The sequence below is a fragment of the Leptodactylus fuscus genome, unplaced genomic scaffold, assembly GCF_031893055.1.
Source record: "Leptodactylus fuscus isolate aLepFus1 unplaced genomic scaffold, aLepFus1.hap2 HAP2_SCAFFOLD_98, whole genome shotgun sequence".
Taxonomy (NCBI): Eukaryota; Metazoa; Chordata; class Amphibia; order Anura; family Leptodactylidae; genus Leptodactylus; species Leptodactylus fuscus.
In genome coordinates this window covers 224,108-250,860 of record NW_027441034.1, presented here as the reverse complement: position 1 = coordinate 250,860, position 26,753 = coordinate 224,108, and the positions used below count along the sequence as shown (strand labels likewise).

General features: G+C 49.9%; 2 protein-coding genes across 2 annotated transcripts in view; one reads left to right on the top strand and one right to left on the bottom strand.

Annotated features, from left to right (window-relative positions):
• LOC142189054 (Golgi pH regulator-like) overlaps nt 1-2,206 on the top strand; it is a 31,422-nt gene extending 29,216 nt beyond the window's left edge. The window contains 1 exon segment of the mRNA XM_075262119.1: nt 523-2,206. Coding sequence (XP_075118220.1) covers nt 523-729 — 207 coding nt within the window. The 3' untranslated portion in view covers nt 730-2,206.
• A 1,858-nt stretch (nt 2,207-4,064) lies between these two features.
• Nucleotides 4,065-26,402, bottom strand: LOC142189050 (Na(+)/H(+) exchange regulatory cofactor NHE-RF3-like). The gene is made up of 10 exons (XM_075262114.1): nt 26,315-26,402; nt 22,197-22,411; nt 21,166-21,367; nt 20,083-20,219; nt 18,066-18,261; nt 17,517-17,713; nt 17,130-17,378; nt 16,165-16,611; nt 15,305-15,679; nt 4,065-4,467 (listed from the first exon to the last, which is right to left on the bottom strand). The coding sequence occupies exons 2-10, from the start codon at nt 22,407-22,409 to the stop codon at nt 4,411-4,413; spliced, it is 2,073 nt and encodes a 690-aa protein (XP_075118215.1). The 5' UTR covers nt 22,410-22,411; nt 26,315-26,402; the 3' UTR covers nt 4,065-4,410.
• Between the last annotated feature and the right edge of the window lie 351 nt (nt 26,403-26,753).

Sequence of the window (26,753 nt, the reverse complement as noted above, 5' to 3'; positions counted from 1 at the left end):
ATGATTAGGAAATGAATCTGCATAGCGTAGCGGACCTGGAAATAACATGAGGTTAAGGATTGGAATAACACTGTAATGTATAAGGGCACCTGACTGTAGGGACTGTCCGGGTGCTAGTCGTGTGTATAGGGGCCATGAGCCGGGACCTCAGGTCCTATTCCTCTCCCCCCAGGGCCCCGCATGTATGTCGCCTAATAGTGTGTAATCCTATAAAGTGCAGTCATGTGTGATGTCAGGGATCGCCGCTCCGCCATAGGTCTTGTACTTTGTCCGTCTATTCAGCAAATTCTCTGTAAATTATTGACCAGTGCGGAGACCTGAGCCCTACATTCTCCAGATTCCCCTCGTGCCTGCCTATACCCCTGCTGCCATATTAAAGGGGTTGTCCGGGGTAAGCGGTTTTTGCAAGGGGGCTGGGAAAGGTTAAAAAAACAAAACAAAAAAACCCCAACCGTCCATACTCCCCTGTTCCCTGTGACCGTCCCGTGCTCTTTGTGATCTCCTCCATGTTTGTCCTTCCAGGGAATGTACTTTGTCTCGTCGGTGCTCCTGATCCGGATGAGCATGCCCCTGGAGTACCGCACCATCATCACCGAGGTTCTGGGAGAGCTGCAATTCAACTTCTACCACCGCTGGTTCGACGTCATCTTCTTGGTCAGCGCCCTGTCCAGTATCCTCTTCCTGTACCTGGCGCACAAGCAAGCCCCGGAGAAGCACATGGCTTTATAACCGTGGGGTGGACACTTAGACAGGCTGGTGGTATCTCCTGGTGGTGTCACCCGGTGGTATTTGCTGGTGGTGTCTCCTGGTGGTGTCACCCGGTGGTATTTGCTGGTGGTGTCACCCGGTGGTATTTGCTGGTGGTGTCACCCGGTGGTATTTGCTGGTGGTATCTTCCGGTGAGGTCACCCGGTGGTATTTGCTGGTGGGATCTTCTAGTGAGGTCACCCGGTGGTATCTCCTGGAGGTATCTCCTGGTGATGTCTCTTACTGGTAGATGGTATCTCAGCGAGTATCTCAGCCTGCTCTGGGGGGCACTTACTTTGCACATCTGACTGTATAGAGGAACCTTTTATTTCCTGGGCGTTCTCCAGCACGCTGCGGCCTCAGATGGATCATCGCTCACTGACAATAATCTCTATAATCACCGGATCATGGAGGACAGTCCATATCCCCTAAATTCACCTTTTCTTTTTGCATACATCCACCCTTCAGTTACACTGCAGGTCTCCCATATCTTGGAGGAGCCGTAGTGCTGGAGCTTCCTGAATTGAATGCCAGAGCTGCAGTGAAGACTGACACAATAGATAAAGTGACGGTGGTGTAACCCTGGTATAACCATGATGCTGATTTATATGCTCTGGAGAGTTGGGTGACAAAACCGGAGGTTAAAGGGGAAATATCACAAACAATAAGTATGCTTTATCTATAGGGTGGAGGCTAAACTGCTGATTGGTCAGGGTCTGAATGTTGAGCCCCCCCCGATCCTGAGAATGGAGGCGTTTTACCTCAGTGGGGAATGTAGTCGAACCTCATGAGCCCACAGACGTACCCCCCTCCCATTCACATCAATAGGAGCTGTGAGCGGGGGGAGGGCGGTGAGCTCCAGAGGTTTAACCACATTCATCGCTGCCATTCTCAGGCACAGAGGGGGCTCGACCATCAAACCCCTCACCGATCGGCAATGTATCCTCCATCCTTTACTGTCCCGGCAGCCATTAGCTGCCCCCCCCCCCACCATGATATATCTGTAGGGGCCCAAAACCCCAAAATAGCTGAGAGAATATTAGAAAACCTACAAGATGATGACTCAGGGACTTCTGTCTGTATTTTAGGGTGTGAGGCCCTCCTGTCACCGCTCCCTACGGATTCAACGTCCCCCTTTAAAATAATAGAAATAATGTAATTTTTTGAGTCTTCTCTTAATTTTTGGGGGGTAAACCAGGTGAAGAGACAAATTAAACCTCTGGCTTAACCATCGTCCAACACAAACCCCACAGCAAGGCTGATTAGCCGGTAGCCTGGGAAAGCTGGGTGAGGGCACTTAGTAGGGTGGTAATGGCAGCCGTATTAGTGGTCACCCAGCTTTCCCAGGAACAGATAATGAGACGTGTATAAGCGGCTGAATGAGTTAGTTAGCAGCGTCACTGGCAGAGAGTCCTAGTGGGGTGCAGGAGGGGGGGGGGGGCGACCTCCACTATCTAACACTGGCTTAACTTGAAGATTATTTGATCTTTTTGTTTTTTTCCCTTTTTATTAAATTTTTTTGTTTTTACAAAAACTTTGTTTCATTGTCGAACTGATTGTGACACCAGAGATGGTAGGGGAGCGTTCACATTGGATGAGAAGCCGCTGTAGGGTGAGGGATTGTTCTAGTCTTACACACTTACTTACACGGTTATGCCCCTGGATCGCCCCCTCATCCCCTGGATCGCCCCCTCACCCCCTGGATCGCCCCCTCATCCCCTGGATCGCCCCCTCACCGCTTCCCTCCATCTTTAGATATCACACGGGGCTGTTCCTTGTATCGGAGTGACTCCGGTTGCGGTCACACTTACTCTGCCTGAGTCTATGGAGGGCTGGAAGTCCCACAAATAATAAGAATCTGCATTCACTCCCAGCAGGCGGAGATGGCTCGGTCTCTAGCTGACCATGTAACGCTTTGCTGAGACGTCCTGGTAGCAGAGCGCGCAGAAAACAAAGACTACAAATCAAGATGTCTGATCCGAGCAGACGAGAGACTCAATATACATCAAAGACCTGCAATACTCAGCGTCCATGGAGCCGGCCGATCCCCTGTGCGGGGTCCTGTGAGTACAAATAGACGTCCTAGAGAAGAATCCTGCGCTCCGGAGCCCCTTCTATTAGTCACAGGGGAGAAGCACTAACAAATATGTCTGTATATAGTGTGTGTAATACCATAATCCACCTGCAGTGGCCGCTGTAGGGAAACCGTGCGACAATCCAGTGATTGCTGCTGATCGATCCCCAGTCTGACTATGTGAGTAATAGGTGATATACATGATAGTGTCCGCTGTAGTCATGTGGTAGCCATTAGTCACACGTCCAGGCAGAGCTGCACCTTAAAGGGACGGTCCACTTACACAGTGCTAGTGTGACACCGAAGTCCTAGTAAGGTTGGGGCTACAATCTGAACGTTGTCCCTTTTGTATCCTGTATTTTCTTGCACTGTCTGTATATTCATTCGTCCATGTTCACACTCTGCATCAGCTGCAACTTTTATTCTTTCCCACAACACACTTTAGTATAAACCTCCTCAGTGAAGAACCTCATTCACACCAGGCAGTAAATGCTGCAGAATATTCTGTGTACACTTGGTCTTATCCAGAACTTAAAGGGGTTTTCCAGGTTTATCAGGTGACGACCTCTCCTTGGTGACTCCCCCATTGGGATTTCCTTAGTGTAACCACAGCGCCCTACATTGTATAGTGGCTGTACTTGGTATTACAGCCCAGACCCATTGGCGTGAAAGTGACTGAGCCACGAACAGACCATGTGACCAATGGACGTGACGCCACTGGCCGGTGACTAGGAAATGGTTCTCAAGGTGACCGCCGCTGATCAGCTGGATGGCCAGGCTGCAGAATATGGGTAAGCACTGAAGCCTCTTCACTGAATACATAGCACAGCGCCCTACATCGTATAGTGGCTGTACTTGGTATTACAGCTCAGCCTCGTTGACTTAAGTAGGATGGAGCTGCTACCATGGACATGATGAGTACTGCAGCCACTGGACACAGCTGGTCGGTGGGTGTCCCCAGTGATGACCTATCCCAAATCCCAGAAAACCCCTTATTTTATTCCACCCAGTTTCTGAGAGACCGCCCTTCCTATTCCCCAGGATCTCTATTCCTGCAGAGCTAATATTTTGGTAGGGAAAGGACATTGATGCCCCCCCCCTCCATGTTGGAAACCAGTCTAGAAGCCGCCTTGATGCCCTCACCAGCCAGCACCCCCCACCTCAGCTCCCCGGACCCCCGTGACTTGGCGTCTTTCTGTCCTACTATCTTCTAACAATCATAAAAGGGACACAAGTTCTCAGCCGCGGTCGCCATACGCTTTTCTTTATTAACATTTGACCGAGGACACAAGTGTGTTTTTCTCTTCAATGGGACACGGCTCCATTGCCACCTCACCGGCCACCAACTCAAGTGATCCCTTCGGAGCCTCCAAGATGCAAAACAAGTCATAAAAGTATTTTACTGCCGCACCACGGAGGTTAATTATTACCAGGCGACCATAAATAATCAATCTGAGACCAAGGAATTAGTAATAAGCACCTCGCCCTGTATTGGGGTAAGATGGCGCTGGTCTGGGAGTGGCCTAGGCTGAGGTTCCTCCAGTGTCTTTCATGTTTGGCCAAGGTGAGACCTCTTCTGGTCATGGTGTCTACAGGGCGGTGTCATCGTCTTCCTTAGGAGGCTCCTCCGCTGGAGTATTCGTCTCCTGCAAAATAAAACCAGTCATTACGTTCCCTCCGGTCTCCCAACGCCTCGCTTGTCTTGGCCTGATCTGCACCTTGTCATTGGTGGATTCTTATTTGAGCTGCAGGTTCAGATTCTCTATATGGTGTATCAGTCAGGAAAGTGTAGTCCCTGGTGGTTATGGGTTAATACTAGAGATAAGTGAGTACTATTCGAAACGTTTTGAATAGTACTCACTCATCTCTAGTTAATACCTAATATCCCTGGTGGTCTAGGGTTGTTATGGGTTAGTACTTAACGGGGCTCTATCAGCAAAATCCTGCTGCTAGAGCCCCACATATGCGTGAAGCCTTTAAAAAGATTGTTCAGGCACCGTAAAAGTTATATTAAACTACCCCCCTCCCCCCCGTTTTAAAATAATAACCTAAAAAAGAATGTGATCTACTTACACATCGTGCACGCTGGGGCATTCAGGGTCCGACGTCTTCTTCATCCACGCCTCCTCTTCCTGCGATGTCCTCGGGTCCCGTCCTCCTCCGGCGCTCGCAAACGGACACTGATATAAAAAAAATAGCCTGGGCGCATGCGCAGTAGCATGCGGCTTCTACTACGGCTACTGCGCATGCGCCCAGGCTATTTTTTTATATCAGTGTCCGTTTGCGAGCGCCGGAGGAGGACGGGACCCGAGGACATCGCAGGAAGAGGAGGTGTGGATGAAGAAGACGTCGGACCCTGAATGCCCCAGCGTGCACGTTCGGTAAGTAGATCAAATCTTTTTTAGGTTATTATTTTAAAACGGGGGGGGGGGGGGGGAGGGGGAGTTTAATATAACTTTTACGGTGCCTGAATGCCTGAATAGCCTTTTTTAATGGCTATTCACGCATATGTGGGGCTCGATCAGCATGATTTTGCTGATAGAGCCCTTTAATATCCCTGGTGGTCTAGGGTTGTTATGGGTTAGTACTTAATATCCTTGGAGGTCTAGGGTTGTTATGGGTTAGTACTTAATATCCCTGGTGGTCTAGGGTTGTTATGGGTTAGTGTCTAATATTCCTGGAGGTCTAGGGTTGTTATGGGTTAGTACCTAATCCCCTTGGAGGTCTAGGGTTGTTATGGGTTAGTACCTAATATTCCTGGTAGTTTAGGGTTGTTATGGGTTAGTACTTAATATCCTTGATGGTCTATGGTTGTTATGGGTTAGTATTTAATATCCTTGGAGGTCTAGGGTTGTTATGGGTTAGTACCTAATACTCCTGGTGGTCTAGGGTTGTTATGGGTTAGTACTTAATATCCTTGATGGTCTATGGTTGTTATGGGTTAGTATTTAATATCCTTGGAGGTCTAGGGTTGTTATGGGTTAGTACCTAATACTCCTGGTGGTCTAGGGTTGTTATGGGTTAGTACTTAATATCCTTGATGGTCTATGGTTGTTATGGGTTAGTATTTAATATCCTTGGAGGTCTAGGGTTGTTATGGGTTAGTACCTAATACTCCTGGTGGTCTAGGGTTGTTATGGGTTAGTACTTAATATCCTTGATGGTCTATGGTTGTTATGGGTTAGTATTTAATATCCTTGGTGGTCTAGGGTTGTTATGGGTTAGTATTTAATATCCTTGGTGGTCTAGGGTTGTTATGGGTTAGTACCTAATACTCCTGGTGGTCTAGGGTTGTTATGGGTTAGTACCTAATACTCCTGGTGGTCTAGGGTTGTTATGGGTTAGTGCCTAATATTCCTGGAGGTCTAGGGTTGTTATGGGTTAGTACCTAATCCCCTTGGAGGTCTAGGGTTGTTATGGGTTAGTACTTAATATTCCTGGTGGTCTAGGGTTGTTATGGGTTAGTACTTAATATCCTTGGTGGTCTATGGTTGTTATGGGTTAGTATTTAATATCCTTGGTGGTCTAGGGTTGTTATGGGTTAGTACTTAATATCCTTGGAGGTCTAGGGTTGTTATGGGTTAGTACCTAATACTCCTGGTGGTCTAGGGTTGTTATGGGTTAGTACCTAATACTCCTGGTGGTCTAGGGTTGTTATGGGTTAGTACCTAATACTCCTGGTGGTCTAGGGTTGTTATGGGTTAGTACTTAATATCCTTGGAGGTCTAGGGTTGTTATGGGTTAGTACCTAATACTCCTGGTGGTCTAGGGTTGTTATGGGTTAGTACTTAATATCCTTGATGGTCTAGGGTTGTTATGGGTTAGTACCTAATATCCTTGGAGGTCTAGGGTTGTTATGGGTTAGTGCCTAATATTCCTGGAGGTCTAGGGTTGTTATGGGTTAGTACCTAATACTCCTGGTGGTCTAGGGTTGTTATGGGTTAGTACTTAATATCCTTGATGGTCTATGGTTGTTATGGGTTAGTATTTAATATCCTTGGTGGTCTAGGGTTGTTATGGGTTAGTATTTAATATCCTTGGTGGTCTAGGGTTGTTATGGGTTAGTACCTAATATTCCTGGTGGTCTAGGGTTGTTATGGGTTAGTACTTAATATCCTTGGAGGTCTAGGGTTGTTATGGGTTAGTACCTAATACTCCTGGTGGTCTAGGGTTGTTATGGGTTAGTACCTAATATTCCTGGTGGTCTAGGGTTGTTATGGGTTAGTACCTAATATCCTTGGAGGTCTAGAGGTGTTATGGGTTAGTACCTAATATTCCTGGTGGTCTAGGGTTGTTATGGGTTAGTACCTAATATCCTTGGAGGTCTAGGGTTGTTATGGGTTAGTACCTAATATTCCTGGAGGTCTAGAGGTGTTATGGGTTAATAACTAATATCTTTTGACGTTTAAGCTGGTTATGATTAGTACCCCTGGTGGTCTAGGGTGATATGTAATAATATGGAGTATATCCTTTTGTTATGGTTTTCGGTGATGATTGGGATTATTTTGGTGCTCAGGTCTGTGTCTTATTCACTGCACCACAGCTCAGGCTCACGATGCTTTTCCTCTGAGCGCTTTGTCCTTTCATTCTTGAGCCCTGGTTGGATTGTCATTGTTATTAGTGGGGGCAGTATGGGGGGGGTCATTGTTACTAGTGAGGGGCAGTATGGGGGTCATTGTTACTAGTGGGGGGCAGTATTGGTGGGAGTCATTGTTATTAGTGGGGGGCAGTATGGGGGGTCATGGAGGGGGTCATTGTTACTAGTGGGGGGCAGTATTGGTGGGAGTCATTGTTATTAGTGGGGGGCAGTATGGGGGGTCATGGAGGGGGTCATTGTTACTAGTGGGGGGCAGTATTGGTGGGAGTCAATGTTATTAGTGGGGGCAGTATTGGTGGGAGTCATTGTTACTAGTGAGGGGTAGTATGGGGGTCATTGTTACTAGTGGGGGGCAGTATTGGTGGGAGTCATTGTTATTAGTGGGGGGCAGTATGGGGGGTCATGGAGGGAGGTCATTGTTACTAGTGGGGGGCAGTATTGGTGGGAGTCATTGTTATTAGAGGGGACAGTATGAGGGGGGTCATTGTTACTAGTGGGGGGCAGTATGGGGGTCATTGTTACTAGTGGGGGGCAGTATTGGTGGGAGTCATTGTTATTAGTGGGGGGCAGTATGGGGGGTCATGGAGGGAGGTCATTGTTACTAGTGGGGGGCAGTATTGGTGGGAGTCATTGTTATTAGAGGGGGCAGTATGAGGGGGGTCATTGTTACTAGTGAGGGGCAGTACTAGATGAAGTCATTGTTGCTAGTGATTTGCACAGGGGGGGGGGGGTTGGGGGTTTATTGTTACTTGTGGGTTCCACAGGGGGGCAGCAGTGCGCCTGATTCCCTTTGATATGTTTATAATGATCTTACAGAAATTTTTCTTACCGTGTTTCCCCGAAAATAAGACAATTTCTTATATAAAATTTTGGTCCTAAAGACTTGCTATGTCTTATTTTCAGGGGATGTCTTATGTGCTTACTGCAGAAAGTCTGTATGAACTAAAACATTGCAGCCGGCTGAACGCTGTGTGCGGTGCTCCGTGTGCGCAGGTATGCCGGCTGCTGCCGCTGCTGTGATATCGTGCGTTGTATCCACTGTTCCTGCTGCTGTGGGATGAGATGGGAGAGCGGACCCCCCACTGCATACGATGCTTAGTGTCTGCACAGCGACATCTCCCAGCTCATCCTACAGCAGCAGGAACACTGGATACAGTGTATCGCTGCAGCATCAGCAGCCGGCATCCCTGTGCACACGGAACATCGCGAAGCACAGTGTTCAGCCGGCTGCAATGTTTTTCTTCATACAATCTTTGCGCAGAAAGATTATTATTATTGAGGGATGTCTTATTTTCAGGGGGGGTGCTGCTTTATATTAGGCAATTCTACAAAACCTCTGCTGTGTCTTACTTTCGGGGCATGACTTATTTTCAGGGAAACAGGGTAGTAAAATAAAATTTCTTGTTGATGACGTTAAACTTGGATCTGGTGAAAGTGGAAATCAGGGAGCGTTCACACTACTGCCCGTGTCCGAGAGCGAGTGTCCACTGCTAATGTCCGTGCAGAATCTTGTGCAGCATTAGCATCGGGCGCTTGCTGTGTCTGGGACGTTTTGCATTGATTTAAATGGACATCGGGGGCGTCTCTTACTGTCCGTGTCTGTTCTTAAGTGTCCTTACATGTCGGGTTTTCCTGTCTGCTTGAAAAGTCGGACGTCTTTGGGGACGGACAGTTAAGGAAAGACACGGACAGTAAAAGACTCCCCTGATCTCCATTTATATCAGGTCAGACTGTCCCGGACACAGCGAGTGCCCAATACTAATACTGCGCAAGATTCTGCACGGACATTAGCAGCGGACACCGACAGTAGTGTGAACGCTCCCTTACAAATGAGTTTAATAGTGATCAATGTGAGGAGAAGTAAAGGATAAGAGAAGTAAATGATAAGAGAAGTCAGGGGTGTGAGATAAATGGGGACAGGCCGGGTGAGATACGGGAAGGACAATAAAGCCAACTATAGCAGTCAGTGCCAAGAAGCTGCTGCCAAGGCAAACAGGATCAGGGGTTGCAATAGTCGGGCCTGGGTCACATGATGGGAACATAGTTTTCCGCTCTCCAGATCTCCTGCCAGGCCGCACGGGGTGTTATGTACAGACAAGAAGGACAAAGCGGAGCTGGAGCGGCCAAGAAATGGGAATGGTGGACACCGGTGCTGAGCGAGACGGAGCCGTCATAAGACACAATATAGAAAGGGCCAATCTGGGCCGGTCCATGCCCAGGACTGTGACTAGAACAAGTAGAGACCGGCAAGAGACCGACAAACCTCCCGAGACCTCACTGAAGAATGTTTAGGACTTGTGAGGTGGGAACCAGAAATACAAAGTAGAATAATCGGAGGAGCAGGGAGGTGCGGAAAGTAAGAAACACTAAGACTCTGCTCAACGGGACTTACACCGAGTGTCCCCAATATCTCCCGGCCCTCGGGGTGACATTCCTGGCCCGGGGTCACTGCTGAGGTCTCTGCTATGTCACATGGCACACATCCACATTCACCTGACCCACCTGACTGCTGAGACCAATCACTGGCCTTCGTGGTGACCCCGACGGGATAGAACACTGAAGGCTCCCAAAGGAACCCCGAAATGGGAAGGGGGGTCTGAATATATCATATAGTTCTACACCTCCCCTGGAACAGCTTATTATACTATGGGGGTCTCTATTGTAAGAGCGGTCACACTATGGGGGTCTGTACCGTAAGAGCGGTCACACTATGGGGGTCTGTACTGTAAGAGCGGTCACACTATGGGGGTCTGTACTGTAAGAGCGGTCACACTATGGGGGTCTCTATTGTAAGAGCGGTCACACTATGGGGGTCTCTATTGTAAGAGCGGTCACACTATGGGGGTCTGTACCGTAAGAGCGGTCACACTATGGATATTCTACTGTAAGAGCGGTCACACTATGGGGGTCTCTATTGTAAGAGCGGTCACACTATGGGGGTCTGTACCGTAAGAGCGGTCACACTATGGGGGTCTCTATTGTAAGAGCGGTCACACTATGGGGGTCTGTACTGTAAGAGCGGTCACACTATGGGGGTCTCTATTGTAAGAGCGGTCACACTATGGGGGGTCTGTACCGTAAGAGCGGTCACACTATGGGGGTCTGTACCGTAAGAGCGGTCACACTATGGGGGTCTGTACCGTAAGAGCGGTCACACTATGGGGGGTCTGTACCGTAAGAGCGGTCACACTATGGGGGTCTGTACCGTAAGAGCGGTCACACTATGGGGGTCTGTACCGTAAGAGCGGTCACACTATGGGGGTCTGTACCGTAAGAGCGGTCACACTATGGGGGTCTGTACTGTAAGAGCGGTCACACTATGGGGGGTCTCTATTGTAAGAGCGGTCACACTATGGGGGTCTGTACCGTAAGAGCGGTCACACTATGGGGGTCTGTACCGTAAGAGCGGTCACACTATGGGGGTCTGTACCGTAAGAGCGGTCACACTATGGGGGTCTGTACCGTAAGAGCGGTCACACTATGGGGGTCTGTACCGTAAGAGCGGTCACACTATGGGGGGTCTGTACTGTAAGAGCGGTCACACTATGGGGGTCTGTACTGTAAGATCGGTCACACTATGGGGGTCTGTACCGTAAGAGCGGTCACACTATGGGGGTCTCTATTGTAAGAGCGGTCACACTATGGGGGTCTGTACCGTAAGAGCGGTCACACTATGGGGGTCTGTACCGTAAGAGCGGTCACACTATGGGGGTCTGTACCGTAAGAGCGGTCACACTATGGGGGTCTGTACCGTAAGAGCGGTCACACTATGGGGGTCTGTACCGTAAGAGCGGTCACACTATGGGGGTCTGTACCGTAGGAGCGGTCACACTATGGGGGGTCTGTACCGTAAGAGCGGTCACACTATGGGGGGTCTGTACCGTAAGAGCGGTCACACTATGGGGGGTCTGTACCGTAAGAGCGGTCACACTATGGGGGTCTGTACCGTAAGAGCGGTCACACTATGGGGGTCTGTACCGTAAGAGCGGTCACACTATGGGGGTCTGTACCGTAAGAGCGGTCACACTATGGGGGTCTGTACCGTAAGAGCGGTCACACTATGGGGGTCTGTACCGTAAGAGCGGTCACACTATGGGGGTCTGTACCGTAAGAGCGGTCACACTATGGGGGTCTGTATCGTAAGAGAGGTCACACTATGGGGGTCTGTACCGTAAGAGCGGTCACACTATGGGGGGTCTGTACCGTAAGAGCGGTCACACTATGGAGGTCTGTACCGTAAGAGCGGTCACACTATGGGGGTCTGTACCGTAAGAGCGGTCACACTATGGGGGTCTCTATTGTAAGAGCGGTCACACTATGGGGGTCTGTACCGTAAGAGCGGTCACACTATGGGGGTCTGTACCGTAAGAGCGGTCACACTATGGGGGTCTGTACCGTAAGAGCGGTCACACTATGGGGGTCTGTACCGTAAGAGCGGTCACACTATGGGGGTCTGTACCGTAAGAGCGGTCACACTATGGGGGTCTGTACCGTAAGAGCGGTCACACTATGGGGGTCTGTACCGTAGGAGCGGTCACACTATGGGGGTCTGTACCGTAGGAGCGGTCACACTATGGGGGGTCTGTACTGTAAGAGCGGTCACACTATGGGGGTCTGTACCGTAGGAGCGGTCACACTATGGGGGGTCTGTACTGTAAGAGCGGTCACACTATGGGGGTCTGTACCGTAAGAGCGGTCACACTATGGGGGTCTGTACCGTAAGAGCGGTCACACTATGGGGGTCTGTACCGTAAGAGCGGTCACACTATGGGGGGTCTGTACCGTAAGAGCGGTCACACTATGGATATTCTACTGTAAGAGCGGTCACACTATGGGGGTCTGTACCGTAAGAGCGGTCACACTATGGGGGTCTGTACTGTAAGAGCGGTCACACTATGGGGGTCTGTACTGTAAGAGCGGTCACACTATGGGGGTCTGTACTGTAAGAGCGGTCACACTATGGGGGTCTGTACTGTAAGAGCGGTCACACTATGGGGGTCTGTACCGTAAGAGCGGTCACACTATGGGGGTCTGTACCGTAAGAGCGGTCACACTATGGGGGTCTGTACCGTAAGAGCGGTCACACTATGGGGGTCTGTACCGTAAGAGCGGTCACACTATGGGGGTCTGTACCGTAAGAGCGGTCACACTATGGGGGTCTGTACTGTAAGAGCGGTCACACTATGGATATTCTACTGTAAGAGCGGTCACACTATGGGGGTCTGTACTGTAAGAGCGGTCACACTATGGGGGTCTCTATTGTAAGAGCGGTCACACTATGGGGGTCTGTACCGTAAGAGCGGTCACACTATGGGGGTCTGTATCGTAAGAGAGGTCACACTATGGGGGTCTGTACCGTAAGAGCGGTCACACTATGGGGGGTCTGTACCGTAAGAGCGGTCACACTATGGGGGTCTGTACCGTAAGAGCGGTCACACTATGGGGGTCTGTACCGTAAGAGCGGTCACACTATGGGGGATCTGTACCGTAAGAGCGGTCACACTATGGAGGTCTGTACCGTAAGAGCGGTCACACTATGGGGGTCTGTACCGTAAGAGCGGTCACACTATGGGGGTCTGTACCGTAAGAGCGGTCACACTATGGGGGTCTGTACCGTAAGAGCGATCACACTATGGGGGTCTGTACCGTAAGAGCGGTCACACTATGGGGGTCTGTACCGTAAGAGCGGTCACACTATGGGGGTCTGTACCGTAAGAGCGGTCACACTATGGGGGTCTGTACCGTAAGAGCGGTCACACTATGGGGGGTCTGTACCGTAAGAGCGGTCACACTATGGGGGTCTGTACCGTAAGAGCGATCACACTATGGGGGTCTGTACCGTAAGAGCGGTCACACTATGGGGGTCTGTACCGTAAGAGCGGTCACACTATGGGGGTCTGTACCGTAAGAGCGGTCACACTATGGGGGGTCTGTACCGTAAGAGCGGTCACACTATGGGGGTCTGTACCGTAAGAGCGATCACACTATGGGGGTCTGTACCGTAAGAGCGGTCACACTATGGGGGTCTGTACCGTAAGAGCGATCACACTATGGGGGTCTGTACCGTAAGAGCGATCACACTATGGGGGTCTGTACCGTAAGAGCGGTCACACTATGGGGGTCTGTACCGTAAGAGCGGTCACACTATGGGGGGTCTGTACCGTAAGAGCGGTCACACTATGGGGGTCTGTACCGTAAGAGCGGTCACACTATGGGGGTCTGTACCGTAAGAGCGGTCACACTATGGGGGTCTGTACCGTAAGAGCGGTCACACTATGGGGGTCTGTACCGTAAGAGCGGTCACACTATGGGGGTCTGTACCGTAAGAGCGGTCACACTATGGGGGTCTCTATTGTAAGAGCGGTCACACTATGGGGGGTCTGTACCGTAAGAGCGGTCACACTATGGGGGGTCTGTACCGTAAGAGCGGTCACACTATGGGGGTCTGTATCGTAAGAGAGGTCACACTATGGGGGTCTGTATCGTAAGAGCGGTCACACTATGGGGGTCTGTATCGTAAGAGCGGTCACACTATGGAGGTCTGTACCGTAAGAGCGGTCACACTATGGGGGTCTGTATCGTAAGAGCGGTCACACTATGGGGGGTCTGTACCGTAAGAGCGGTCACACTATGGGGGGTCTGTACCGTAAGAGCGGTCACACTATGGGGGTCTGTATCGTAAGAGCGGTCACACTATGGGGGGTCTGTACCGTAAGAGCGGTCACACTATGGGGGGTCTGTACCGTAAGAGCGGTCACACTATGGGAGGTCTGTACCGTAAGAGCGGTCACACTATGGGGGTCTGTATCGTAAGAGCGGTCACACTATGGGGGGTCTGTACCGTAAGAGCGGTCACACTATGGGGGGTCTGTACCGTAAGAGCGGTCACACTATGGGGGTCTGTATCGTAAGAGAGGTCACACTATGGGGGTCTGTACCGTAAGAGCGGTCACACTATGGGGGGTCTGTACCGTAAGAGCGGTCACACTATGGAGGTCTGTACCGTAAGAGCGGTCACACTATGGGGGGTCTGTACCGTAAGAGCGGTCACACTATGGGAGGTCTGTACCGTAAGAGCGGTCACACTATGGGGGGTCTGTACCGTAAGAGCGGTCACACTATGGGGGGTCTGTACCGTAAGAGCGGTCACACTATGGGGGTCTGTATCGTAAGAGAGGTCACACTATGGGGGTCTGTACCGTAAGAGCGGTCACACTATGGGGGGTCTGTACCGTAAGAGCGGTCACACTATGGAGGTCTGTACCGTAAGAGCGGTCACACTATGGGGGGTCTGTACCGTAAGAGCGGTCACACTATGGGGGGTCTGTACCGTAAGAGCGGTCACACTATGGGGGTCTGTATCGTAAGAGCGATCACACTATGGGGGTCTGTACCGTAAGAGCGGTCACACTATGGGGGTCTGTACCGTAAGAGCGGTCACACTATGGGGGTCTGTACCGTAAGAGCGGTCACACTATGGGGGGTCTGTACCGTAAGAGCGGTCACACTATGGGGGTCTGTACCGTAAGAGCGATCACACTATGGGGGTCTGTACCGTAAGAGCGGTCACACTATGGGGGTCTGTACCGTAAGAGCGGTCACACTATGGGGGTCTGTACCGTAAGAGCGGTCACACTATGGGGGTCTGTACCGTAAGAGCGATCACACTATGGGGGTCTGTACTGTAAGAGCGGTCACACTATGGGGGTCTGTACCGTAAGAGCGGTCACACTATGGGGGTCTGTACCGTAAGAGCGGTCACACTATGGGGGTCTGTACCGTAAGAGCGGTCACACTATGGGGGTCTGTACTGTAAGAGCGGTCACACTATGGGGGTCTGACTTTTCGTAGCCTTACATATATTACTACGGTTTTCTTTATCTCACCCCTTCGGCAGGTTCTGGCGCTGATCTTGCTTTACTAGACTGAGTTGTCTGGTTGGAGCTCGGACTATTAGGACTGTTTTTCTCCGGTATTGGGTCAGCTTTGTTAGGTGGAGTTTGTTGGTTGGAGGTCGGAGTATTAGGACTGTTAGTTTCAGGTAGGGGGTCGGCCATGGATGATGTAATTTGGATTTTCTGTGCCTTGAAGTGGTCATAAACCTCGGGCGAGGCCACCAGTAATGTAACGTTCTTTCCTGCTTCTTTGATTCTCATCACTGCATTCTCATAAGACTCCTTCTCCACGTTGACCCCATTGATCTCCACCAAGATGTCTTCTTCTTTTATTCCAGCCACATCTGCAGGACCTCCCTTAGTAACCTTTAAATAAGACCAAGATAGATTCATAACATTCTGAAGATGTTCATCTAGAATTCAGCCAAGTCCTAAGTAACCTGATTATGTAATCACTCCCTGCCCCCGAATTTAATCATCTCAAATGCTCAAGTCTTCGTTGACCTCGTAATGTGGTTGGGACTGCAAGATAAAGTTACTGTTCGACCCCGGTTTGTATTTGAGCCTTGTTTTTCGCATCCTCTTAGAAGGACAAGGGTTGGAGCTTTCCCAGACTGGTAGAACACCATGCCCAGGTTATGTGTCCACTGAATTGTCAAACTATCATGGACCACGTGTGATAGGGCCACTGTGGCTGTAAATACATTGGTTGTCCCAGGCTCCCTTGACCCAGTTATGCTTCCCAATGTGTCAACAACGTATTAAATCTAGGTTTGTGTTGCCACCATCGACAAAGTTCTCCAATGTCAACAGTCTTACTTATGTAAAATCATTGTCGGAAGTCGACTTACCTGCTTAATATATTGTCCTGGGACATCTTTGATAGCGTTCAAGTTAAAGCCAAAACCTGAAGTGCCCTTTGTCACTCGGCATAGTCTGGGCTTGTGCTTGGGCTCAGGAGATGGACTTGTCTGGTTGGAACTTGCCACAGGAGGACTGTTTTTCTCCGGTATTGGGTCAGCTTTGTTAGGTGGAGTTTGTTGGTTGGAGGTCGGAGTATTAGGACTGTTAGTTTCAGGTAGGGGGTCGGCCATGGATGATGTAATTTGGATTTTCTGTGCCTTGAAGTGGTCATAAACCTCGGGCGAGGCCACCAGTAACGTAACGTTCTTTCCTGCTTCTTTGATTTTCACTATAACATCCTCATAAGACTCCTTCTCCACGTTGACTCCATTGACTTCCACCAGGATGTCCTCTTCTTTTATTCCAGCCACATCTGCAGGACCTCCCTTAATAACCTTTAAATAAGACCAAGACTGGTTCATAAAATTCTGAAGATGTTCATCTAGAATTCAGCCAAGTCCTAAGTAACCTGGTTATGTAATAACTCCCTGGCCCGAATTTGTTAACTCAAAATGCTCAAGTCTTCGTTGACCTCGTTCATGAGGTTGGGACTGCAAAACAGAGTTTCTATTTGACCCCGGTTAGCCATTGACCCATACTTAGAGCTCCCTCTTAGAAACATGAGGGTTGGAGCTTTTTGAAAATTGGTGAACACGGTGCCCAGGCTATGTGACAACTGAATTGCCAAATTGTCATGGGCCACATGTGGTCGGGCCACTGGCTGATACCAAATGGCCACTATGGCTATAAATGCAATGGTTGACCAACCTGGGAGAAGGAAAAGCTTTGACCCAGTTATTCTTCCCAATGTGTCAGCGACATACCAAATTTAGGTTTGTGTTGTTACCATCGGCAAAAGCCTACAATAGTAACAGTCTCCCTTTTGCAGTATCATTGGCTGAAGTCGACTTACCTGCTTAAAATATTGTCCCGGGACATCTTTGATAGCGTTCAAGTTAAAGCCAAAACCGGAACTGCCCTTTGTCACTCGGCATAGTCTGGGCTTGTGTTTGGGGGCAGACGTGGTGGTGGCTGCAGGTTGACTTGGCGCTGGTGCAAGGGATGGCTTGGGGGCTGGAGCTTCTGTGGACTTGGGTGTTTCTGTTTTTATTGGTTTTGGAGCCTTCAATGATTTTAGGTATAAAAATGGAGAAATTCCAGCCTGAAATCACAAATTCAGAACATTACGCACCAGGTATGGCATGAGTGGTTTACATTCCGCTATAATACATTTTATGGTCCAACTATATACAAACACTGTAGACCTCCTGATAGCGGATCCACCATACTGGGCCCTCACCTTGGCATAGATTTCATCTGTCACTTTGTTGGAGATCAGTAGGGTGCTCTTGTTCCCCCCTTTGCGTATGGCTTCCACCACCTGTTCATGGTCAAAACTCTCCACGGATTCTCCATTCACTGCCACAACGCGATCGTAGTCCTTGAGGCCGGCTTTGTACGCTGGGGAGTTTACCTCAATCTCCACGATGAAGTGACCTGCGAGGAACATAGCGGTTATGGCGTAGGGTGGTTTGGTAGGTGGCCACTGTTCTGAGCTATGGGCTATGGTGGTGGTAGTCACCCTAGTAGCTCAGATGGTATTTCACACCTTACTTTTGGTGTTTGAATGGTGCCCCTGAATGGACAAGGAATGGGGTTTGGGGACAAACATGACACCAATGCTCCCCCCCCCCACCCCATAGTATTGACGTGTTGAAAAGGATGCCCGGGAAAAAGTGAAATTTCTGACGTTTGAACAGTAAACATCTAAGCCAAAGCACATCCACTCCATACTTCAGGACACATCCCAAATCTACAGTCCACATGACTCTTGGTTTCTTTACGTTACCTTTACGATTCTTCTCTTGCCTCAGATAATAGCCATAGCCGTCTTCGCCCTTCTCCAGCTCCACGATCCTGGGGGGGCTGGGCAGTAGCTCTGGGGTCGCGTCCAATGCTGTGATATTTTTCTTTTGTTGGTAGAACTGGTCATCGGTGGCTTTATCTACCACCAGGAACATGACAGAATCTCCAGACTCCTTCATCTGCAGGAAGATACCAACGGCAATGGGGTATTTATAGTACCACACATGTTATATAGTAGAGGAGCCATCGAGGCCCTGGTGTCATTGTGTCCTCTGCCACCCCACTATAAGTTCCACACATCAAACTTCAGGATAAGCCATCGATATCACATGAGTGGGTACCAGCCACTTCCACCATTTTGCTTTGGCCTTGGACAAGTATCATCACATTTCTCGGCCACGTGGTCATGCTGCAGCTCAGGCCCATAGAAATTAATGATATTGAGCTACAATACCAAACCTGCAGTGAAGAGGAGGCATCTGAATGCTGTGGAGTCTTCAGCAGGGGTGCTGGGTGTTGGACCCCCATCGATCAGATATTGATGAGCTACATGAAGGATAGGTCAATAATGTCATAGGCCCAGATCAAACCAAATCAAACTAAACCTCCTAAGACCAAGTGCAGAATGTGTATTGGGAACCCTACTTACCTTGTGCCATTGGGAATAGTGGTATATTATACGTGGCATTGGGAGTAGTGGTATAGTATACGTGGCATTGGGAATAGTGGTATATTATACGTGGCATAGGGAATAGTGCTATATTATACGTGCCATTGGGAATAGTGGTATATTATACGTGCCATTGAGAATAGTGGTATATTATACGTGGCATTGGGAATAGTGGTATATTATACGTGCCATTGAGAATAGTGGTATATTATACGTGCCATTGAGAATAGTGGTATATTATACGTGGCATTGGGAATAGTGGTATATTATATGTGGCATTGGGAGTAATCGTATATTATAGGTGGCATTGGGAATAGTGGTATATTATACGTGGCATTGGGAATAGTGGTATATTATACGTGGCATTGGAAGTAGTCATATATTATGGGTGGCATTGGGAATAGTGGTATATTATATGCGGCATTGGGAATAGTGGTATATTATATGCGGCATTGGGAATAGTGGTATATTATAGGTGGCATTGGGAATAGTGGTATATTATAGGTGGCATTGGGAATAGTGGTATATTATAGGTGGCAGAAGGACCTTTTTGGCTCCTCAGAGTCTACGGCCTGATAGTGACACCCCTGGGCCCAGAAATGTCCATTTGACTCAAAGATCACTAAAAGCCTGTAAGTCGTGGCCCCCTTAGTGGACTCTATGTGGGGTAGTCCCAGAGCATTGCCTTATCTCATTGCTGGTTTAGTAATGGGCTCTGTGTCCTTCTTCTCCGTGTCCGGACTATCTGCTGCAGTCACAGATCACCGTCCTCTATAGGAACTGACTTACATATCACTGCTGAGCTCATGTCTGGTCAGTGACTTCAATATTAAAGGGAGTGTATCCCCAAATCCAGCATATCCCCCTGCCTGCAGATAGATAGGTTAGGTTCGCCTGAATCAAATGACGTTTCCCTCTTGTGAATCGGGGCCTCTGTTGCCAAGATACGGACAGTTTTGTCAATATGCAAATGAGCTCTTTGTAACAATGGCGGCAATGGCGGCAATGGCGGTGCCCTCGCTACTGCACAATGTTGGCAGAAACAGCGATATCTCTGTAACAGAGGCCCCGAGTCACAAGGGGAAAACACTGTCTGATTGAGATGACCCGAACCTATCTATCTGTGGGGCTGGGGTCAGATGTTGGGTTCTGGTGACACATTCCCTTTAAGGGATCGCAAACTGAATTAGTGGTTAGTACCTAAGAACCTCAGAGCTCCTGGGCCTCAGCACAAAATCTGGAACAGCCAACCCTGTGCCATTTATAGCCTCACAGAGAGTCCATTGGGCAACTCCTCGCCCTATAGGTGTAACCCTGGCCGCCATCTTACCTGCTTGATAAGGTTCTCGTAGGAACAACCTTCGACGTTCTTGCCGTTTAGCTCTACAATACGGTCATCGGGCTTTATACCGGCCTTACTTGCCACGCCATCGGGGAGCAGGGCGTCCAGGTAAAATCCGCTAGCGCCTAAAAGGGGAAGAGATGGTGAGGAATATTCCGGAATCATTGCACATGGCAGACGTTCTAGAACTTTCTAATGCAGATATTCAGCTCCTCCCTATTGTCAGTGAATGGGAACATTAGCCCCATCACTTGTTATTTTACTATGCGCAGAGCGGAGGGGTTACCGTTTTGGGGCTACAAAATTTCTATCGTTTTTGTGACTTTTTGACACTTAAAAAAATCAAAAACTTTGCAAATCAAAACTTTCTTGTTGTAGCTGTCGCTGTTCTATATTACCTTGTATGGGGCTGTATATGGCGTCTTTCTTTACGGGGTCAGATGCTATTTTTATCTTTACTATTTTGGAAGGTTTCAATCACTTTTTATTCAAAGGTAAAATGGTAAAAAAAACTAAAACCAGCGGTTCGGCTCCCTTGATTTTTTCCTGACTAATGCCCTTGACCAGTTCGGGCTCTGATTGTGGCCATTTCCACTGGGCCTCCGTTGTATGAGCGTAGACCTGGCAACTATGGCGGCCGCTAGGCTTAAAGACCGTATACTAGTGCAGCGAATGTTAGGAAAGGGTTAAAATCCGAGACATTGATCAATTTTCGTGCAAAAAGAGTGCATGAAAAATAGAATTTCTCATTGACATTGATGCTAATGGGTCACAGCGCAGATTTATCACATTGAAATCCGTGCAAAAAAATCTGCAGATAATCCTGACAGTGCGCATGAGCCCCGAGACTACTGGACAGGACACAGCCCGTCTTATTTGCTCTACATTAGACGGCCTCGGACTCGTTTTAGGGCCACAGCTCGTGCCTTGTATTGTGACTCAGCCCCATTCTCTTCACTAGAGCTGAGCCGCAGTCCCATACACAACCTGTAGACAGGAGTGGCGCTGTTTTTAGAAGGACGCAGCTACGTTTCTCTAATTCTGGGCCGCGCCTCTTTGGTGACTTTTTACCTTTTTGTGTCTTTACGGAGAAGCCGTAGGTCCCTTTGTCTTTCACCAGGTAGCAGAGTCTTGGTCTTGGTGACTCGGCTGGGCCTGAAGGTGTTTTATTCTCGGTCGGATCTTCTTGGCTTCTCTTGTACTTGAGATAAGAGTCTTCATCCAGAATGGTGAGAGTCACGGACTGTCCGCTGGCCTGAATCATCTCCACCACCTGTGAATGGCCACCAGACTCCCCATCATACACGGCGTATACTCTAGTCACATCCAAAGCTGCATCTATTAGATAACTATCCCTGCATTGTGGACGCTATAGCGCTATATGGTCATTGTGTCCAGGAGAGCACCACTAGGGGGCGGTGTAATATAATGGCTCGGCTAAGGGGGCGTGTCTGACAACTCAGCGCCGACAGATTCCAAGGGAGACAAAACATAAATCCTGTATCGATCAGGAAGACATTTTGGCGATTAGTCTAAAGGGCGGGGCAATGGGCGGGGCTTGTTATTTGCAATGGTAGCTTTCATCTCGTCAGAAGAATGAGCCCTGGCGGCGGCGTACAGATTACGGCACCCAGTCCTACCATTCTATGTGTCTCCATGGCTACAGACTACACGCCCCTGTACGTAGTCTGGTGTTACCAGGGTCAGTGATAGACGCCCCTCTGGACCCCTCCTAAATCCTTATGTCTTTCACCTATAGGAGAGGTCACCCCATACCGTTTGCATGCGGCCATCTCCACGGATCCTCTGTAGGTGGCCAAGAGAGTGACGGGCGTAGCTATAGGGGTGACAGTTGTAACTGGACCCTGAGGTGGCCCCAAAAGTTCCTCCACCCCATAAAACCCACCAGTCCTCTCAATGTCCCAGAATAGATCGGGGCCCCATAACAGATCTGCAGTGGGGCCCCGAGGCTTACAGTTACTCTGGTTACTGGGGACATGCTGGTTGTTAGACAGTGCCCCCATTGCAACCAGGCCTTCAGACACGCTAGACCCGTGGCCCCCTAATATCCTTCATGGCGTCTTATCAGATTTCCTCGTTACCTTCAGATGTTCTTCGTCGTCTATAAATTTCCCGTTGACCTTAATGACCCGGTCTCCGTCCTTTAGCCCGGCTGTATCGGCCACGCTGCCACTCTCCACCGCGCGGACCAGATGGCCGAGGATATCCTTCTCAATACGTAAGAAAAATCCGTAGCCTTTTCCATCTGGTTTGGTTAAAGAACACTCACGGGTCTTGGCGGCGTCCAGGGCCATGTCTGCGGCAGAAGAGGTGACAGAGTTATACGGTATAGACTATGGAGACATACACAAGTACAAGGCTTCACATCATCTTCTTTTTTCATACAAATCCAACTTTTTAAGTTGGGTCATACCCAATATGGCCGCCATTGCAGCATGGAAGGGGTGACGAAAACCAAAATGGCCGCCATTGAAGCTCTCGGAAAAAGTGATTAAGAAATTTCTTCCAAACCTGCAAATTCAGATCTGACTCTAGTCCGCACTCACCTCTAAGGCCAGGCTATGCTAAAACAGTGGTTGTCCGCAGACCCCCCCAGGCCCCTAGACTATTATGGGGTCTGCCAGGTGCCCATTGGGTTTACATCAACAAAATCTGCAGAGGAGACTCCAATGTGGACGTCAACCCAGACTAAGCCATACACATTGGAAGTCTCGGACTGGCCCACCAGAGTAGCAGAAGATCCTCCAGTTGGCCCAGTCTCCATCCCAATCATGGTCCAGCAGAAGAAACCCAAATTTAATGGCTCCTCCGGTCTATTTCCAGGGGTTGTTGGAGACTGGCCCCCAGAACCATTTTATCTATGGGGCTCAAGGAACCGCAGACTGACACTGATCTTCACACTGCGACACATCTGTCCTGGAGACCACCAAACTAACATGGAGATGAGCGGGTGGTCACCAATGATCTCCCACATACAAACTAACATGGAGCCGAGCGGGTGGTCACCAATGATCTCCCACATACAAGCTAACATGGAGCGAGCGGGTGGTCACCAATGATCTCCCACATACAAACTAAGATGGAGCGAGCGGGGGGTCACCAATGATCTCCCACATACAAGCTAACATGGAGCGAGCGGGGGGTCACCAATCATCTCCCACATACAAACTAAGATGGAGCGAGCGGGGGGTCACCAATGATCTCCCACATACAAGCTAACATGGAGCGAGCGGGTGGTCACCAATCATCTCCCACATACAAACTAAGATGGAGCGAGCGGGGGGTCACCAATGATCTCCCACATACAAACTAACATGGAGCGAGCGGGGGGTCACCAATCATCTCCCACATACAAACTAAGATGGAGCGAGCGGGTGGTCACCAATGATCTCCCACATACAAGCTAACATGGAGCGAGCGGGTGGTCACCAATCATCTCCCACATACAAACTAAGATGGAGTGAGCGGGGGGTCACCAATGTTCTCCCACATACAAACTAACATGGAGTGAGCGGGGGGTCACCAATCATCTCCCACATACAAACTAAGATGGAGTGAGCGGGGGGTCACCAATGTTCTCCCACATACAAACTAAGATGGAGCGAGCGGGGGGTCACCAATGATCTCCCACATACAAGCTAACATGGAGCGAGCGGGGGGTCACCAATGTTCTCCCACATACAAACTAAGATGGAGCGAGCGGGTGGTCACCAATGTTCTCCCACATACAAACTAAGATGGAGCGAGCGGGGGGTCACCAATGATCTCCCACATACAAACTAAGATGGAGCGAGCGGGTGGTCACCAATCATCTCCCACATACAAACTAACATGGAGCGAGCGGGTGGTCACCAATCTTCTCCCACATACAAACTAAGATGGAGCGAGCGGGGGGTCACCAATCATCTCCCACATACAAGCTAACATGGAGCGAGCGGGGGGTCACCAATCATCTCCCACATACAAACTAAGATGGAGCGAGCGGGTGGTCACCAATCTTCTCCCACATACAAACTAAGATGGAGCGAGCGGGGGGTCACCAATCATCTCCCACATACAAGCTAACATGGAGCGAGCGGGTGGTCACCAATCTTCTCCCACATACAAACTAAGATGGAGCGAGCGGGGGGTCACCAATCATCTCCCACATACAAACTAACATGGAGCGAGCGGGTGGTCACCAATCTTCTCCCACATACAAACTAAGATGGAGCGAGCGGGGGGTCACCAATCATCTCCCACATACAAGCTAACATGGAGCGAGCGGGTGGTCACCAATCATCTCCCACATACAAACTAAGATGGAGCGAGCGGGGGGTCACCAATCATCTCCCACATACAAGCTAACATGGAGCGAGCGGGGGGTCACCAATCATCTCCCACCCCGGAGGCCCTACAGAAGCCTCATACTAGTGGGCTGTGTTCACACTGGGCAGTTCAATCTCGGGTTTCACTGCTGTTTTTGCTCCCTATGATTTGTAAAATGTCACAGAATATGTTTGCGCTACATAAATAAAATCACATTATTGTTACTGCAGAATCCTTGGAAAAATTCTACAATTCTGGGCAAATTCTTGCAAAATTGCAATTTTTAAAGTGACATTTTATCTCTAGACAAGAACCAGATAAAAGAGGACCCCAACACTCAGCGCCCTGGACCTCAGCCTTCTGGACAGCTGTGACCATGACGGAAAGGTGCTTAAAGGGACGCTCCAACCTTAGACATATATGCCCCCAGGATACAGCATAAATATATGACCGGGACCCCTCCCCCCCCCCCCCCCCCGGGATATGAGCGGCCGCAGCTGCATCCAGGTGAGGAGAGGAGGCCGTTTCCATGACACCCATACAACTTAATGCAGAGAGCCACCATCCGCGAGATATGACCCGCACATATCAGATATTTGGGCATCAGTGCCCGAGGTGGGAGTGCCCCTTTATATCCAGTCTGAACATCACAAAAAGCCCCAATGACCCAAATAAAGAGGTGACCACGATCCTGAGAAAGTCCCCAAATCCTGAAAGCGTGGCCCCGATCTGCTGCAGGTATCTAGGAGAGGTTCCCATGTCCTGCTAGGTTGTGCCTGCATTGTGCCGGTGTCACGCTCGCTGCTCTGAAGGTTGTGCCTGGACATAAAGTCCCCTATAAATACTCGCAGCTCCATGTATATCCATGTATACCGTGTGCGGCGGGCACCAGCTCCATGTATATCCAGGTATACCGTGTGCGGCGGGCACCAGCTCCAGGTATATCCAGGTATACCGTGTGCGGCGGGCACCAGCTCCAGGTATATCCATGTATACCGTGTGCGGCAGGCACCAGCTCCATGTATATCCAGGTATACCGTGTGCGGCGGGCACCAGCTCCAGGTATATCCAGGTATACCGTGTGCGGCGGGCACCAGCTCCAGGTATATCCATGTATACCGTGTGCGGCGGGCACCAGCTCCAGGTATATCCATGTATACCGTGTGCGGCGGGCACCAGCTCCAGGTATATCCATGTATACCGTGTGCGGCGGGCACCAGCTCCAGGTATATCCAGGTATACCGTGTGCGGCGGGCACCAGCTCCAGGTATATCCATGTATACCGTGTGCGGCGGGCACCAGCTCCAGGTATATCCATGTATACCGTGTGCGGCGGGCACCAGCTCCAGGTATATCCATGTATACCGTGTGCGGCGGGCACCAGCTCCAGGTATATCCAGGTATACCGTGTGCGGCGGGCACCAGCTCCAGGTATATCCATGTATACCGTGTGCGGCGGGCACCAGCTCCAGGTATATCCATGTATACCGTGTGCGGCGGGCACCAGCTCCAGGTATATCCAGGTATACCGTGTGCGGCGGGCACCAGCTCCAGGTATATCCAGGTATACCGTGTGCGGCGGGCACCAGCTCCAGGTATATCCAGGTATACCGTGTGCGGCGGGCACCAGCTCCAGGTATATCCAGGTATACCGTGTGCGGCGGGCACCAGCTCCAGGTATATCCAGGTATACCGTGTGCGGCGGGCACCAGCTCCAGGTATATCCAGGTATACCGTGTGCGGCGGGCACCAGCTCCAGGTATATCCAGGTATACCGTGTGCGGCGGGCACCAGCTCCAGGTATATCCATGTATACCGTGTGCGGCGGGCACCAGCTCCAGGTATATCCAGGTATACTGTGTGCGGCGGGCACATACGTGGGGAGCCTTACCTGTCAGCTGTGGCCGGGGAGGTCGCTGGCTCTCCTCTCACCCGGGATGAAGTCTCGCCTGGAGTTGGCGCAGATCAGCTGGACTTTGGTTGGGCAAAGGTTGAATTAAAAGATGATCCATTTAACTCAGCATTAGTGGATAACCAGAGGTGGTGTCTGCCCTCGCCGGGGTCAGGGGGGCGACTACTCGCAGCTCTGACTATTACACTGCTATTCTGGAAAATATCTGTATACAAAAATATACATAGGTCCGTGCAAATGTTATAGGCAGGCATGGAAAAATGCTGCGCAGTGAGAATGCTTTCAGCAATGAAAAGGTTAATCGTTTATTTTTGTAAATGAAGAAAAGAGAAATGCAAATCCCCTCACTATTTGGGGTGACCTTTGCCCTTTGCCTTCTTCTCGGTACTTGCAGAAAGCGTTTGGCAGAGAACGAAGA